We start from the raw sequence: 12,685 nt of genomic DNA on the forward strand, positions 1-12,685 counted from the left end.
CGCTCTTAAAAATAAAGGCAAATAAATACCAACGTATTTTTCCTGTTTCAAAAAGGGCATATGCTCCAATCAACATCATCATCGTTCCACGTGGCGACACGTCGCACTGGGTTGAACCACATAAAAACACGCCAAGTCCTTTTAAATTGCGTCAAAACACACCACACCACGTGGAACCACTTCAAACCACATGAACTGCCATTATTGACTCATGTCAATGCGTTCGTTGAAGTAGCGTGCAATTTTGCCATCGTGTCGCTCGAAATTTTTGTATGTTTAAGCGCATTTGTTTAGAGGCACTGGCACGAAGACGGTTTGTCGACAAATGGATCGATTCTCCTGGGCGCCTGAAAGCACTTGTTACATATTTTTATAATTAAGAAACATGTGCATTTTTTAAAGGCACAGAAAGGGGATTGCATTTGCTTACATGTTGAAGCATCCCTGTGAAACCGTTCTTGCATCCATCGTCATCATATGTACTCTTCGAGACGACTTAGTTCGCCGAAGAATATTTATCACAATATGGTTTAATTGGTCAACGTGTAAGGTCTTCCAGGGAAAAAAACAACCATGACACATTTTGCACGTCTACCCCTATCTCAATAAGACTTTAACAGTTTCCCATTCCACGTTTATGTGTATTCTTTTGTGCATTTTCTTTGTACAAAGGGAAAGAAAGCCTTGTTCTAGGGAAGTAACCCCCTTTTTGTAACTCACCTTTCAACAACAACAGAGCGCTTTTACCACATACGAACGGCAGTGACAACTGAAGTGCCAGAAATAAGAATACAAATGAAGAGCACCTGGCTGCGACAATCCTCTGACATGATACCGTTCTGCATAGTATTGCTCTAGGGCTTGACGGCGCACATGGGGGGAATATGCCAAAATGCTTCCACCTGCTAATCACCACACGGAATAACCGATTAAACGGCAAGATAAGAAATAAGGCTACAAAAACAATTAGGAAACACCCCAAGACAAATGTATAAGAATGATAATTCGTCATATTTCCATTTGGCATATGTTTCTACTAACATTGACAAAGGTGCAATAAGGGTGCTGCACAGAGGCACTCACTTTTTTTAACAACATTTTTTTCGAAATTTTACAACATGATTTTTTTTTTTTTTTATCACTTCTAAATTCTTTATAACCCCTTGACTCCCTCAATAGTGGATCAATTTCCTTTATATAAGCGTATGTGTATTGTGAAAATATTTCTTTATGACAAACGCATGTAGGGACAAAAAAAAAAAAAAAAATGTGCATGCACAAATGAGGCAAGAAGTCGACATAAACGCAAAAAAAAAAAAAAATAAGTACTCACGAAAAGAATTCTGCTAAATGGCAAAAAGAAAAAAAAACTTCTTATAACATGTCATATAAATTTTGTTCTCCAATTTTATGTGTTACTGTTTTTTTTTTTTTTTTGTTTTAATGTAGAACTGTGTATTCACGTGTGTAATGTCGAAGCTAAAAGGAAACGCAAGTGCGAGAACCATTTCGTTTTTTTTTTTTTTTTTTTTATTTATTTTGCAATGCACTCGTTTCGAATTTTTCCTTGGTGGGGTAGCGCATATAATTATGCACTTGTGCATTCATCACGGATCGTTATATATGTGCGCCGTTTTTGTTTATGCCGGGTTTTTTTACATAAGTTTTTAGGCCACACTCCTCATTCCATTAAGGGACCTATGGGCCTTTTTTTGCCTGTGCCCACCAAAGCGTAGTGCCCGTTCCATGCAAAAATGAAAGAAATATTCCGAAACATTTTTGCATACAAAAAATGATCAATTTGTGGCCACATTACAGCATAACCCAATGGTCGTAAAAGCGAGCAACAACTTAACACTTTAGCGAATTGGGAGGGTGCGTCTCGTTTTGCACAGTCCTCAAACCATTTGAGTAGATGTGTAATGGTTCTGTAATTCGTGCTGCAACACTCTCGGTGCATGCAGTACCGATCCATTTAAGGCATACGTCCAACAAGTGGCCCCATATGCCTCTTTTTTTTTTTTTTTTTTATTGCACTGAGATATTTGCAAAATTGAGAATGAGTCTGTTTGTATGCCCTTACATTTATACATTTTTGCGCTTTTATATATGTACTAATATAATATGTGCTATTTTGTGTATATATTTTATTTTTTTTATATAGATGATACCCATGTGTTTTGAAATGCACTCGTTCGCGCACCACGTCTAGGAATATGAGGCAGACGCTTTTTGGTCGATCTCCCTTGTTTATTTTTATATTTACCACATGCCTCTGTGCACATTTGTGAAGCTCCGCATTTGTGTCGCCAACATATAAAGAGTGCATGCAGTCGCGTGCAAATTCGATAATCTCGAGTGAGAAATTTGGGATTATGTCCACAGGAAAAATGCGTACAAGAAAAACGTGTACTGATTTTCTGTTATCAACTGCACAGTGAAAACCACTTTATTTGATTTTACATTAAGAGACAGTATCGCACAAATTTGCGAAAAAAAAAAAAAAAAAAAAGGAGAAGCGGCGAAAAGGGAATGGCAAAAATGGAGCTCCAATACCCTATGCACGTAAATCGACATGGAGAATGCAATAATGCGTTACTGCAAGGTCGGTACGTGGGTTGCACATTTGGATAAAAATTTCCATTTTTTATATTTTTTTAACAAATGTGTTTATTCACACATATGCTTGGAGGTTACAAAAAAATCGTGTATGCTTATTTACGAGTGTATCCATTAGAGCACTTCCAAGCATATGACATAACAAAATAATCGTTCGCACAATAGAGGAACCGACAACAGATATACTCTCGGGCATTTTTTCCATGCGCTTCCCATTGGGCCATTTAGAGAAATCGTGTCGATGTGCTTGACAACAGAGGGAAAAAATGAGGATCACATAAGAAATTATATGCATATTATTATTTGTTTTTTTTTTTTTTTTTGTGAGCATACCACATTTTGCTGTTTTGATGGGAACAACCTCTTCGTTAAGTAACCATCTTAATGTCACCGTTTTTTTTTTGTTCAACAATCGTCCGTGGACTCCGTTCGAGGGCATAATGGAGGAGAAGCAAAAATGGTAGTATCCATTCGGCACTGATTTCGCCCCATTATGTAGCTCATCACAAGGGGAATAAGAAGCTCCCACATGTTCTTGCGCAGCATTTGTGCACGCACACATTGTATGCGAGCTTGGCTGGATCACTACGAGTATGTTTTTCTAACAGCGTGAAAAAAACAGCTTTGGGCAAAAAATGCGCCATTTTTGCGGCGACCTGACAAAGGTGGGCGCACTTTTTCAAACTGCGATGAAACATTAATGAGCGGTGGAATCTTTCTGTTCTGTTTCATAACTCCTTTGCAAAATCGACTATGAAATTGGCTCCCATGAATGGTGAAAATGGGGCAGGTGCAAATTGTATATGAGATGTCTAAGCAGGCACAGCAGGTGCAGAAAGGGTAAAGAGGGGAAAAAAAAAAAAAAAAAAAAAAAAAATAGGAATAGGTGGAACAATGTATCCAGGGACCAGGAAAGTTGAGAACCATAACAGGATAGATTTTCGCGTGATGGCCATTTCGGGGTAAACAAAATTGTCAAATTGCTATGTGTGTAAAATGGGTTACCTGGTGTGGTGGTCGCCGGATTGGGATCACCTACTCCGCCAGGCGCAAAGTCTTGCTGACCAGCATCAACCTGGACACAGCCAGCCGCAAGTAGTATCTGAACAGAACCACATTTTTGACGTGTTCGCTGAAGGGCACAAATGTATTTTTGCAGCTGCCAGTGAGCTCATCAATATAGCGCAGTGCATCGACAAACTGGTTCTGTTGCATGCTGCTTAAGGCGTAAGATAAATGTACCAAGTTAGACTTTAAAGCAGAATCATCCTTCAATGCCCGATGCAAAAAGATGGCCATTTTCTGTTCATAATTTAAGTACAAAAAAGAAGCAACCCTACCTATGATTGTTCTTAACAAATAATTCTCATTATGTTGTAGGAAAGCTTCTTTCACCCCTTCTTTGTATAAAATGTAAAATTCTTTTTTCATTTTTTCTATGTTATTCCATGTCGGTTTGAACATATGCGAAAAAAAATTATCCGGCAAGGTACCGAATACGGTGTCCAGGAAAGGATCTTTTTTTAAGTGCCTCTTCAAATCTGTTAAAATAGATTCAATGGATAAATCTTGAATAATGCAGTTCTGCAAATAGACAATTTTATTTTGAATATCGTTTATAGCCTCTAGTTTCTCCATTATGACTTTCTGCCTAAAGTCATTGTCCTTCATAGCATCAACGTCACATGCATAGGTATTTATTTTGCTGAGGTAGCTTTCCCTTACTTTGTTTAATTCATCTTGTATTTTATTTTTTTCTATTTTCACCTCTTCCTTTTTTTGATTTCTCATTAAGCATGAGAAAATTTCCTTTTCATTTTCATAATTCTCCTTCAGTAGCATTTCTTCCTTTTTCAATTTCTTCCTAATACATTTTTGTAATTTTTTTTTCATTTTCTTTTTTTCCTTCAAATATATTTCATTATACTTAACCGTTAGAACCCTCTTCAGTGCTTCCTTTTCTTCCTCCATCAATATGTCTTTGTATTTTCTTCTTAGCAACTCGTTTAGGAACATGGTGATTATTTTGTCCTGTAGCTCTTCCTTCGACAGCTCTTTAATTTGGCCTTCAAATTTTTGGACTTCACTTTTTACAATGCCTTTTATATCCCTATCGTTCAATGGGATCTCCGATTGCCCCTCTGTTATTACTGTTTTGATGTGTTTGTCACTTGGGGGATTCCTCTGGGGTGCGTTAGGATTGTCATCATCGTAACAATTATCACTCCCCTTTGTCTCTGCCCCCGATTCGCGTCCCTCAGTTGTGTGTTTTTCTTGCACGGGGTGGGGATCACGTTGCAGCAAATTGTACGCATGTGTCTTGTACGTATTTACTTTCTCTGCGCCGCCATCCCTTTCTTGCCCTTCTCTGCATAGTTCCTTCCCATCTACCAAGGTTTGCGCGTTTTCCCTTTGCGTATTAATGTAACAATCCTCTTTGTTCTCCGCATCGTGCGTCTTTTTCGTGACAGTCACCACTTGATATGGAAATAAGTCTTGGCTTTCCTCGACGTTGCTGTCTAGGGGCGGTTCCTGCACTTCGCTAGTTAGCGGCTCATGGGTCTGTTCATCCTCCCCATCTGCGCAGATATATCCATTCGTGTTGTGATGCTCATGCGTCTCCCCCTCCGTTTCTTCCACTTGTACACCTAAAAATATATCTTCCGTGCTACCGCCTTCGTCTTCTCCATGAGCAGTCACTTCCCCATCGGGCGTATTCCCAATGGCAGTTCTCCCGGTGCTCATATCGTCGTACCCATTGATAGGGCAGCGGTTGGTCATACCCTCATCATATAAATTAAGCACATCTTTCTGTTCTTCCCGATCGGCTGAGTTTACTGTGTTGAGTAGATCGATAACAACTCTTATGTCATCACTTGAGGAATGCTCCTCTATGTTGCCATTGAGTGAAGTTTTTATAACTGGAGTTGCATCTTCTGTCTCCTTAAACGTCCCCTCTGTGGGGAGGTCCTCGTAATGGGTCCATTCGTCCGGCATTATATTAGCCACATTCACCTCCTCATCAAGGACGATAAGTGAGTGCAGTTCAGAGGGCGGCTTCTCCGCAATGTGGGTGTGCTTCAAATTGTCTTCGGGGAGGATTGCGGTGGGATCGGTAGGAGCAGTGACACTGGTACCTGATTCTCCATGACGACTCTCACCAGCAACATCTGCGCTGCTCTCCCCCCTCAGCGAGGATAGCGGCTCGGACAAATCCCGCTTCTCATCCGCACCGACAAACATGTTACAATTGTCATCACGCTTCGAAATAAACCCTTTTAATGAGCGGCACCAAAGAAGCGAATAATAATTGCCATTTTTTACAATCACGAGTAGGTACCTTTTAAGACTGTTAGCTACTCCATCCCAGTACATTAGGAGAGGCATTATCGTTAACTCTATAAGGTTAGACAAACCTACAAACTGTTTTATTTTTCCCCTCACCACTTCATCATCCTGTATAATGTGCAAACACTCATAGCAAGTGTAACAGAAAAAGGTTGCCACAAACAAACTTTTGAAGAAATTATTATTTTTTTTTTTTTTTTCAATAATAAGGTTACCACGGTTGTTATCTTCAGGTGGTTCTCCATTTGGTGAATTTGTACTGTGTAATTTTCTGTTTGCACCTATGGGGGAAAATTTGTTCAGCTCTTTCTCCCATACTCTGTGCTTGCCTCCCACAACGCTTACGTATTTTATGGCGCCACCCTTTCGAAATGCGTTTCGCAAATGTAGCATGGTGACGCGTATATAAATATATATATGTGTATGCGTGTGAGACGCTTCAGTGGGTGCTTTCTTCAAACCGGGGGGGAAAGACCTGTCAGTGGCTCAACATTCTTATTCATCCCCCCTAGCGTATGGAGTTTAGTTTATGCATACGTCTGCCGCAAACATATTGGGTTACACACAACGTGGGGTCACCAGCAAATAGGCGTCATTCACTTCGCGCCATTCATTTATTTTGCTTTAGCATAGATTGTTAATAAGTGCATGTGCTTCCCCGCTGAATGTCCTTCTTTTTTTTTTAACTACGCCGCAGTTGCTATTGTTTTGTTTTTTCAAGGTAACTTTTCAATGATGCATAAATTGTAACTACGTTTGTGTCTATTTCATGTCGCTCACATTTTGTCACTGCGTGTGCTCCATGAACAAAAATTAAGGAGTCTATACCAGCTCATAGCCACATGAGACCTTATCGAACGATGCCCTGCACCCGACAGACACACCCAAATGGAAAGAGAAGCAATTACATACAAGCAGGCATAATTAATTTCTCTTCAAAATGAGGGAAGGAGGCCACAAAGGGGGGGAAAAAAAAAGAATAACTAAACACAAGAGGGTTACTATTTTCCTAGAATGGCAAAATTTTTGCAGGGCTATTTAAAAAAAAAAAAAAAAAATTGTTCCATGTCACAACAAAGTAAAAATTGTAGCCTTTCCTTCTTTTCCGTTTTTTTCACAAAATATTCGCAAAATGAAGTAGAGACCTTTCCCTTCAAAGTCCTCTTTTTTTTTTTTTTTTTTTTTTTTTCAAATAAAGTCCCCCAATCCGTGCGTTCCCTGTGTTGTAAAACAAATGTGCGTCCTCATTTTCCACGGCGGACCTGCGTTTGCCCCTGCACGGGTGTCAGACATTTTTTCCATACAGTGGGATGCTTATATAACATATTCACATACGTGCGTGCATGTAGGAAGAACGTAAAACCATTTAGTTCAAAAAAAATTTGATTATAAAATCGTTGCTTTTACACCCTCGGAAAAGAAACATGATTGAATATTAAAACTTTTAGCGCAGTGATTAACGCGCGCGAGGAGCGATGTGTGCTGAAATGAAAGAATTCGAGCCAGTTAGGACTTATTGCCTGACGACGGTGCACACGTACCATGTGCTAAGTCTGCGCGACGTCATAGAGTTGTAACCCTAACGGTGGGCATATTACCCACGTCTATATGTGAACAGATTTTTATTTTTTTTTTTTTTGCGTATAATATATCCTTAAAGGTATGATCAGATCACTCCACCGCAAGGGAATGTTCCCATAAAGAGTTAAAAGTGAAAAAAAAAAATTAATTTATAAGAGTACCCGTAGGAATGTATTTACGTGCATAAGTAACGCAGAAAAAAAAGGAGTTTTCCATTTTCACCACATTTTTTTATAGTGCATAGGCGCTCATGGGTTGTGGGAAAAAAAAAAATAGTGCAGCAAATTATATGCGCAGTCGCGTATGCCCTATGGGTGGCCCCACTTTTTAGGTGCTTCAATTTTACCCACATTGCGGTACACGGCAAACTTGAGAAAATAAGAAAAATAACGCAAAAGGTTGTCATACATTTGTGCAGCATATTTTTTGCATACGCCAAGGTTAAAGAAGGGAAACGAACTCGGGAGAGGGTTAAAAAAAAAAAAATTACAGTTCTGTTTACCATCTCGCGTGAACCTATAATATATGGTGGAACAAAAAAAAAAAAAAAAACGACTTACTACATTATTTTATGAGGTGAATTCTGTTTCAAAGGATCCTTCTTGTTTATATTCACTATATTTTTCTTCAACGCCTTCAAAAGGGTTGCCTCATTACATTTTACGTACACGTGTTGATAACATACCCTATCTCATTTTATGCTAGAAGAAGGCCCCATTTTGTACCCTTCCCGTTTTAGCAACATGCCAAATTATAGCAATTAGCTGCGGGAGGTATATTTTTAATTATATGTACGTTCTTGCTTTCAGCTGTTCTCCATTTTTATGATTTTTGTTTTTTTTGTTTTTTTAAACCTCTTTTGTGGCATAGGAAGAGAGTTTTCGTTTGGTACACGTTTGACAAGAACGGGGAAAGGTTAACGTATACATATGCATGTATATGTGAACGATTTATACATATATACTTGAAGGCATAGCCCCGCGAATACGCACGCGTATGCCTCTGCCATTTCCTCATTCTACGCTTCAAATCCACTCGAGCTTCCCGACAGTCCACGCCAGAAGGGACAAACACTGTTGTTTCAAGCAACCGGCACAATACACGAGAGGGGTTAAGAAGTACCTCCGTAGTGGCACATCTGTATAGCTGCTCAACGACGCAACCGCGGAACCGAACCAGCAGAATAAACATGTCCGCCTTTAAACTAATCGGAGTAGCAAACAACAGGACCTGGGGTCCTGACTCCAAGAATGAAGACCTGGTAAACCAGTGCATGGGGGAATTGAAAAAGTACCAATTTGAGCCATCCATGAAATTTGAAAAAATAGGAAAAATATGTGACTTCACTAGTAGTAGCTATCAGAAGAACGTAAAGGATGCGAACAAAAATTCAAACGAAGGAAATGCATTGGAAGACGAAATGCAATTCCAAACAGTTGACTTACGGGCAGGACAGAAGCAAAAGGGACCCATGTACAATAAGAAGAAAATTATGAACAAACAAACGACACAAGCATTTGCACAAAAGCAAGAAGAAGAAAATAATCTCTACAGTAGTAGAATTAAAACAGCTGAACAGAAAAAACAAAAACTACTTCAACAAGCCAAAACAGCTAGAATGAATGCAAGACATAGAATCTTCACAGAGTGGAGTATCGAACCCACCCCCGTATGGACAGTCGAATGTGAAATCATGTTTAACGAATTGCCAAAAAAATTAATAAAAATGGAAAATTTTCAAATGCAAGATATTTACTTCAGAGGAAGATTATTATACTATGATAAAAAATTTGAAAATATTAATGTGAAAAATCCTCCAGGACTTGTAAATCACAACAAGGACAATAATTACTTAGTGTGCAAAACTATGGATGATGAATCCTTGATGGAGATCCTTCTTGAAGAGGATAAAAAAAACAGAGCAGCCGCAGGAGCAGATGGCATGAGTAGTACTAACATTGTAGTTGTTTCGACTGATCAGATTTTGTCCTGTCTCATGTCAGCGGCACAGTCAAAATACTCATGGCATTTATTAATAACTAAAGAAGGAAACAAAATTATTATTGACAAGGATGAAGATTCCATTGTGGATTTACTAACTGTTAATGAAAACTCTATCGACGCTCCTACGCAAGACAATGAAAATAAAATTAATAGTTTACAAGCACTTGGATTTGAAGCCATAAAAATTAATCAGCGATTTAGGAAACAGGTCCTTCTGAAAAATGAACAGCCAGCAGAACAGTTTGATAATGCGTCCTTTACTGCCCAAAATTGCAAGAATTTTGACGTACTTTATAGGTATAGAAAAATTGTTATCCCCCCTATAGTTCATGGATCTTCAAAAAAAAATTGCACTCTTATTACCAGAGGAGAAATTCACTCCAAACTTAAAGGAACTGCCAACTCCTATGTCTACATATGTGCTCTAAATGAATATGATATTAAGAGCCATAAGAACTGGAGGTCCCAAATTGAAAATCAAAAGGGGGCTCTTCTTGCTAATGAAATTAGAAACAATACATCCAAGTTGCAAAAGTTTATATGCCAAGCTTTGATTAGTGGATGCGAAGATATAAAATTAGGGTTCATTTCTAGGAAAAATGCTAATGATGCTGAAAATCATAATATCCTGTCGATTCAATCTCACAAGACCAAAGATCTGTCAACACAAATTGGCTTGAAGTATGAAAATATCTGGGGTATCCTGAGATACATTGTTGATATCATGTCGGAGAAGCCTGATGGAAAATATGTCATCTTGAAGGATCCCCTCAAGGCCCTCCTGCGCGTCTACTGCACGCACGACGATGAAAATAACTAAGCCGAGGAGGGTGACTCCCGGCCTGGTGCATTTACAGATATAACTTTGCAGCTGTTTCGGCACCATCGCGGGGGAGGAACGCATCTGAATTATTTTTTATGACACCCCAAAGGGAGAAATACTCATGTAGGTATCTACACGTGATTGAAAGACGTCGGCATGGGGGGCGAGACGCCCACCTGTGCATCTTCCATCAAAACGACCAGCGCGAAAAGCACAATTATCAAACACGCGCGCCTAGGTGTATACACACCTATGTAAACATTCGAACGTTTGGAAGCATGTTTTTATTTCCCCTCCACCCCTTCTTATGGTTTTTAACCTATTTAACTGTTTTTTTTTTTTTTATATATATATATGTAAAAGTGTAAAATTTTTAAAAACTTGCCAGCCTGTTGCAAATTTTTTTAAATTCATCTGTACCATAGTATTCAACAACAAAAAGAAAGGCGTATATTTTGAGCCATTTTTGGTTAAGTCGTGTGGCAGGCTACAATGATCAATACGGGTGTACGAAGTGTAATAGGAAGTGTCTACCGCTCAAGCGGGACAATAACACCATGTCCAAGAATCGAAAAAATATATAATTAAAAAAAAAAAAAAAACATATCGATCTGTTCATGCCCTTTTAGTGAGAACACGATTTCATTTTAAGTTCCCTTTTGTTCATTGTTGCAAAACTCGCGAAATAGACTTTGCTGACATGAAGGGCTCATCGTTGCATTCACCGTGTGGTTCGTCTTAATCACATCAAAGATGAGGGATGAATCGATACAGTATCCAATTAGGACAAAAAAAAATATGGTCATTTCTGTATTGGTAAGTTTGCTCCTTTGTGTTGGGGGGTATTTATACACATTGATTTTACTTTTCCAATGGGTACATGCAAACATGTGGGATCGCATTTTTACGAAGCCTCACTTGTGTGAAGCTGCAATTTTGAAATATTGCTCAAGACTCAGTATAGGAAGTTGTGAAGCTGAAAAGCCGACAACTAGCCAGCCGACGATTTGAACACATGGACGCGCATAGCATAAAAGCATGACACTCAATAAATTCGAAGAACGTTTACCCTTTTTTAGTATTTGACAGGACTGAAGAAAAGAATTCTATGGTAGGAGGAAGGAATAGGAAACAAAATATTCCTATGCATGTGCGTTCCTTCTTGCCTTTTCATTTTTTCACACTTTTTTAGATTTTTTTGTACTATTGCGTGGATGACCAGTTAGAAGCTATTTTTCACTTTCTTATTTTACACTTCAATGAATGCTTCGCCTTTCGTTCTTTATCTTTTCCCTTTCCCTTTTTTTGCCCCTGTTTTATCACCACTGTTTTTTCTTTTGTGTGTTACCCTTCTGGCGCAGCCCTTCCGTGTGTATAATTTTTTTTAGTGTGTTTAACAAATTCGCAGTATTTTCTCCTTGCAGCTTGCACTGCTTTGTTGCTTCGCCAATTGCCTACCCTATGTGCGTGTATGACCCGCACGTAACATGGGTGGGGCATATTCATCTCGCGGCACTGCATTCCGGGTGTCGCCTCGCACATGAGAGTGCGCATGTGTACCAGTCGGGATTATACGTTACACGTATGAATTGTACGCATAATGCGCTGTACACATATGTATGTTTGCGTTTGTGTACACGTAGCGGGGACGATCATGAAAGTGTATTTGAATGTAGGCGATTCATTTCCCCCCAAACACACTTTCGCCGATCGTCCCCCGCCCATGCTGTGACGAACAATTCGCTCTCGTAAGTATGCGTAACTACACAAACTAATCACAGTGGAGCATACTCGTGAACACACGCTCGAAGAAAATTAATTTATGCGTATGTATTTGTATACAGTCAAATTTGGACCCTCAAAAATCACCCCTTTCTCACCTCAATTTTTAATATAATTTCGAAAAATATTTTCATCATTTTTTTGTCTAAAACATTACATTTCCTGAATAATTTTTTTAACAGAGCGAACGTAAGTTTAGGAAGGGAACTTCGCCAAAAAGAAAAAAAAAGAAGAAAAAAAAAAAAAAAAAAAAAGTACGAGAAAAGAAAATGAAAAGAGAGAGTAAACCTAGGGGGCAAAATATCACCAAAAATATATTACCCAAAACACTACCAAAATAGTATAGTAAAACTTTCAGCCAAAATAACACCAAAGTGTTAGCGAAGCTATACTTGAAGCAGCACCGAAGCGATAGCCCTAACCATAACCTCTAACCCACGAACCCCAAGTAACGAGCACATATTAACGATAAGTAACAAAATAAAAGCGAAGACGCGAGCGAAGAAATTAGTAACCAAGGTAGAGAGG

The 12,685-nt window shown here is 38.9% G+C and overlaps 2 protein-coding genes across 2 annotated transcripts; one reads left to right on the plus strand and one right to left on the minus strand.

The window, feature by feature from the left end:
- Nucleotides 1-3,654: 3,654 nt before the first annotated feature.
- On the minus strand, nucleotides 3,655-6,360 carry AK88_02579 (uncharacterized protein; the record flags this gene model as incomplete). The annotated part of the gene is made up of 1 exon (XM_012480204.1): nucleotides 3,655-6,360. One exon carries the CDS (start codon nucleotides 6,358-6,360, stop codon nucleotides 3,655-3,657), a length of 2,706 nt encoding a protein of 901 aa, XP_012335627.1.
- Nucleotides 6,361-8,737: 2,377 nt separating this feature from the next.
- Nucleotides 8,738-10,372, plus strand: AK88_02580 (uncharacterized protein; the record flags this gene model as incomplete). Its single annotated transcript, XM_012480205.1, has 1 exon — nucleotides 8,738-10,372. One exon carries the CDS (start codon nucleotides 8,738-8,740, stop codon nucleotides 10,370-10,372), a length of 1,635 nt encoding a protein of 544 aa, XP_012335628.1.
- Nucleotides 10,373-12,685: the final 2,313 nt, after the last annotated feature.

The sequence above is a fragment of the Plasmodium fragile genome, assembly GCF_000956335.1.
Source record: "Plasmodium fragile strain nilgiri unplaced genomic scaffold supercont1.25, whole genome shotgun sequence".
In the NCBI taxonomy this organism is placed as follows: domain Eukaryota; phylum Apicomplexa; class Aconoidasida; order Haemosporida; family Plasmodiidae; genus Plasmodium; species Plasmodium fragile.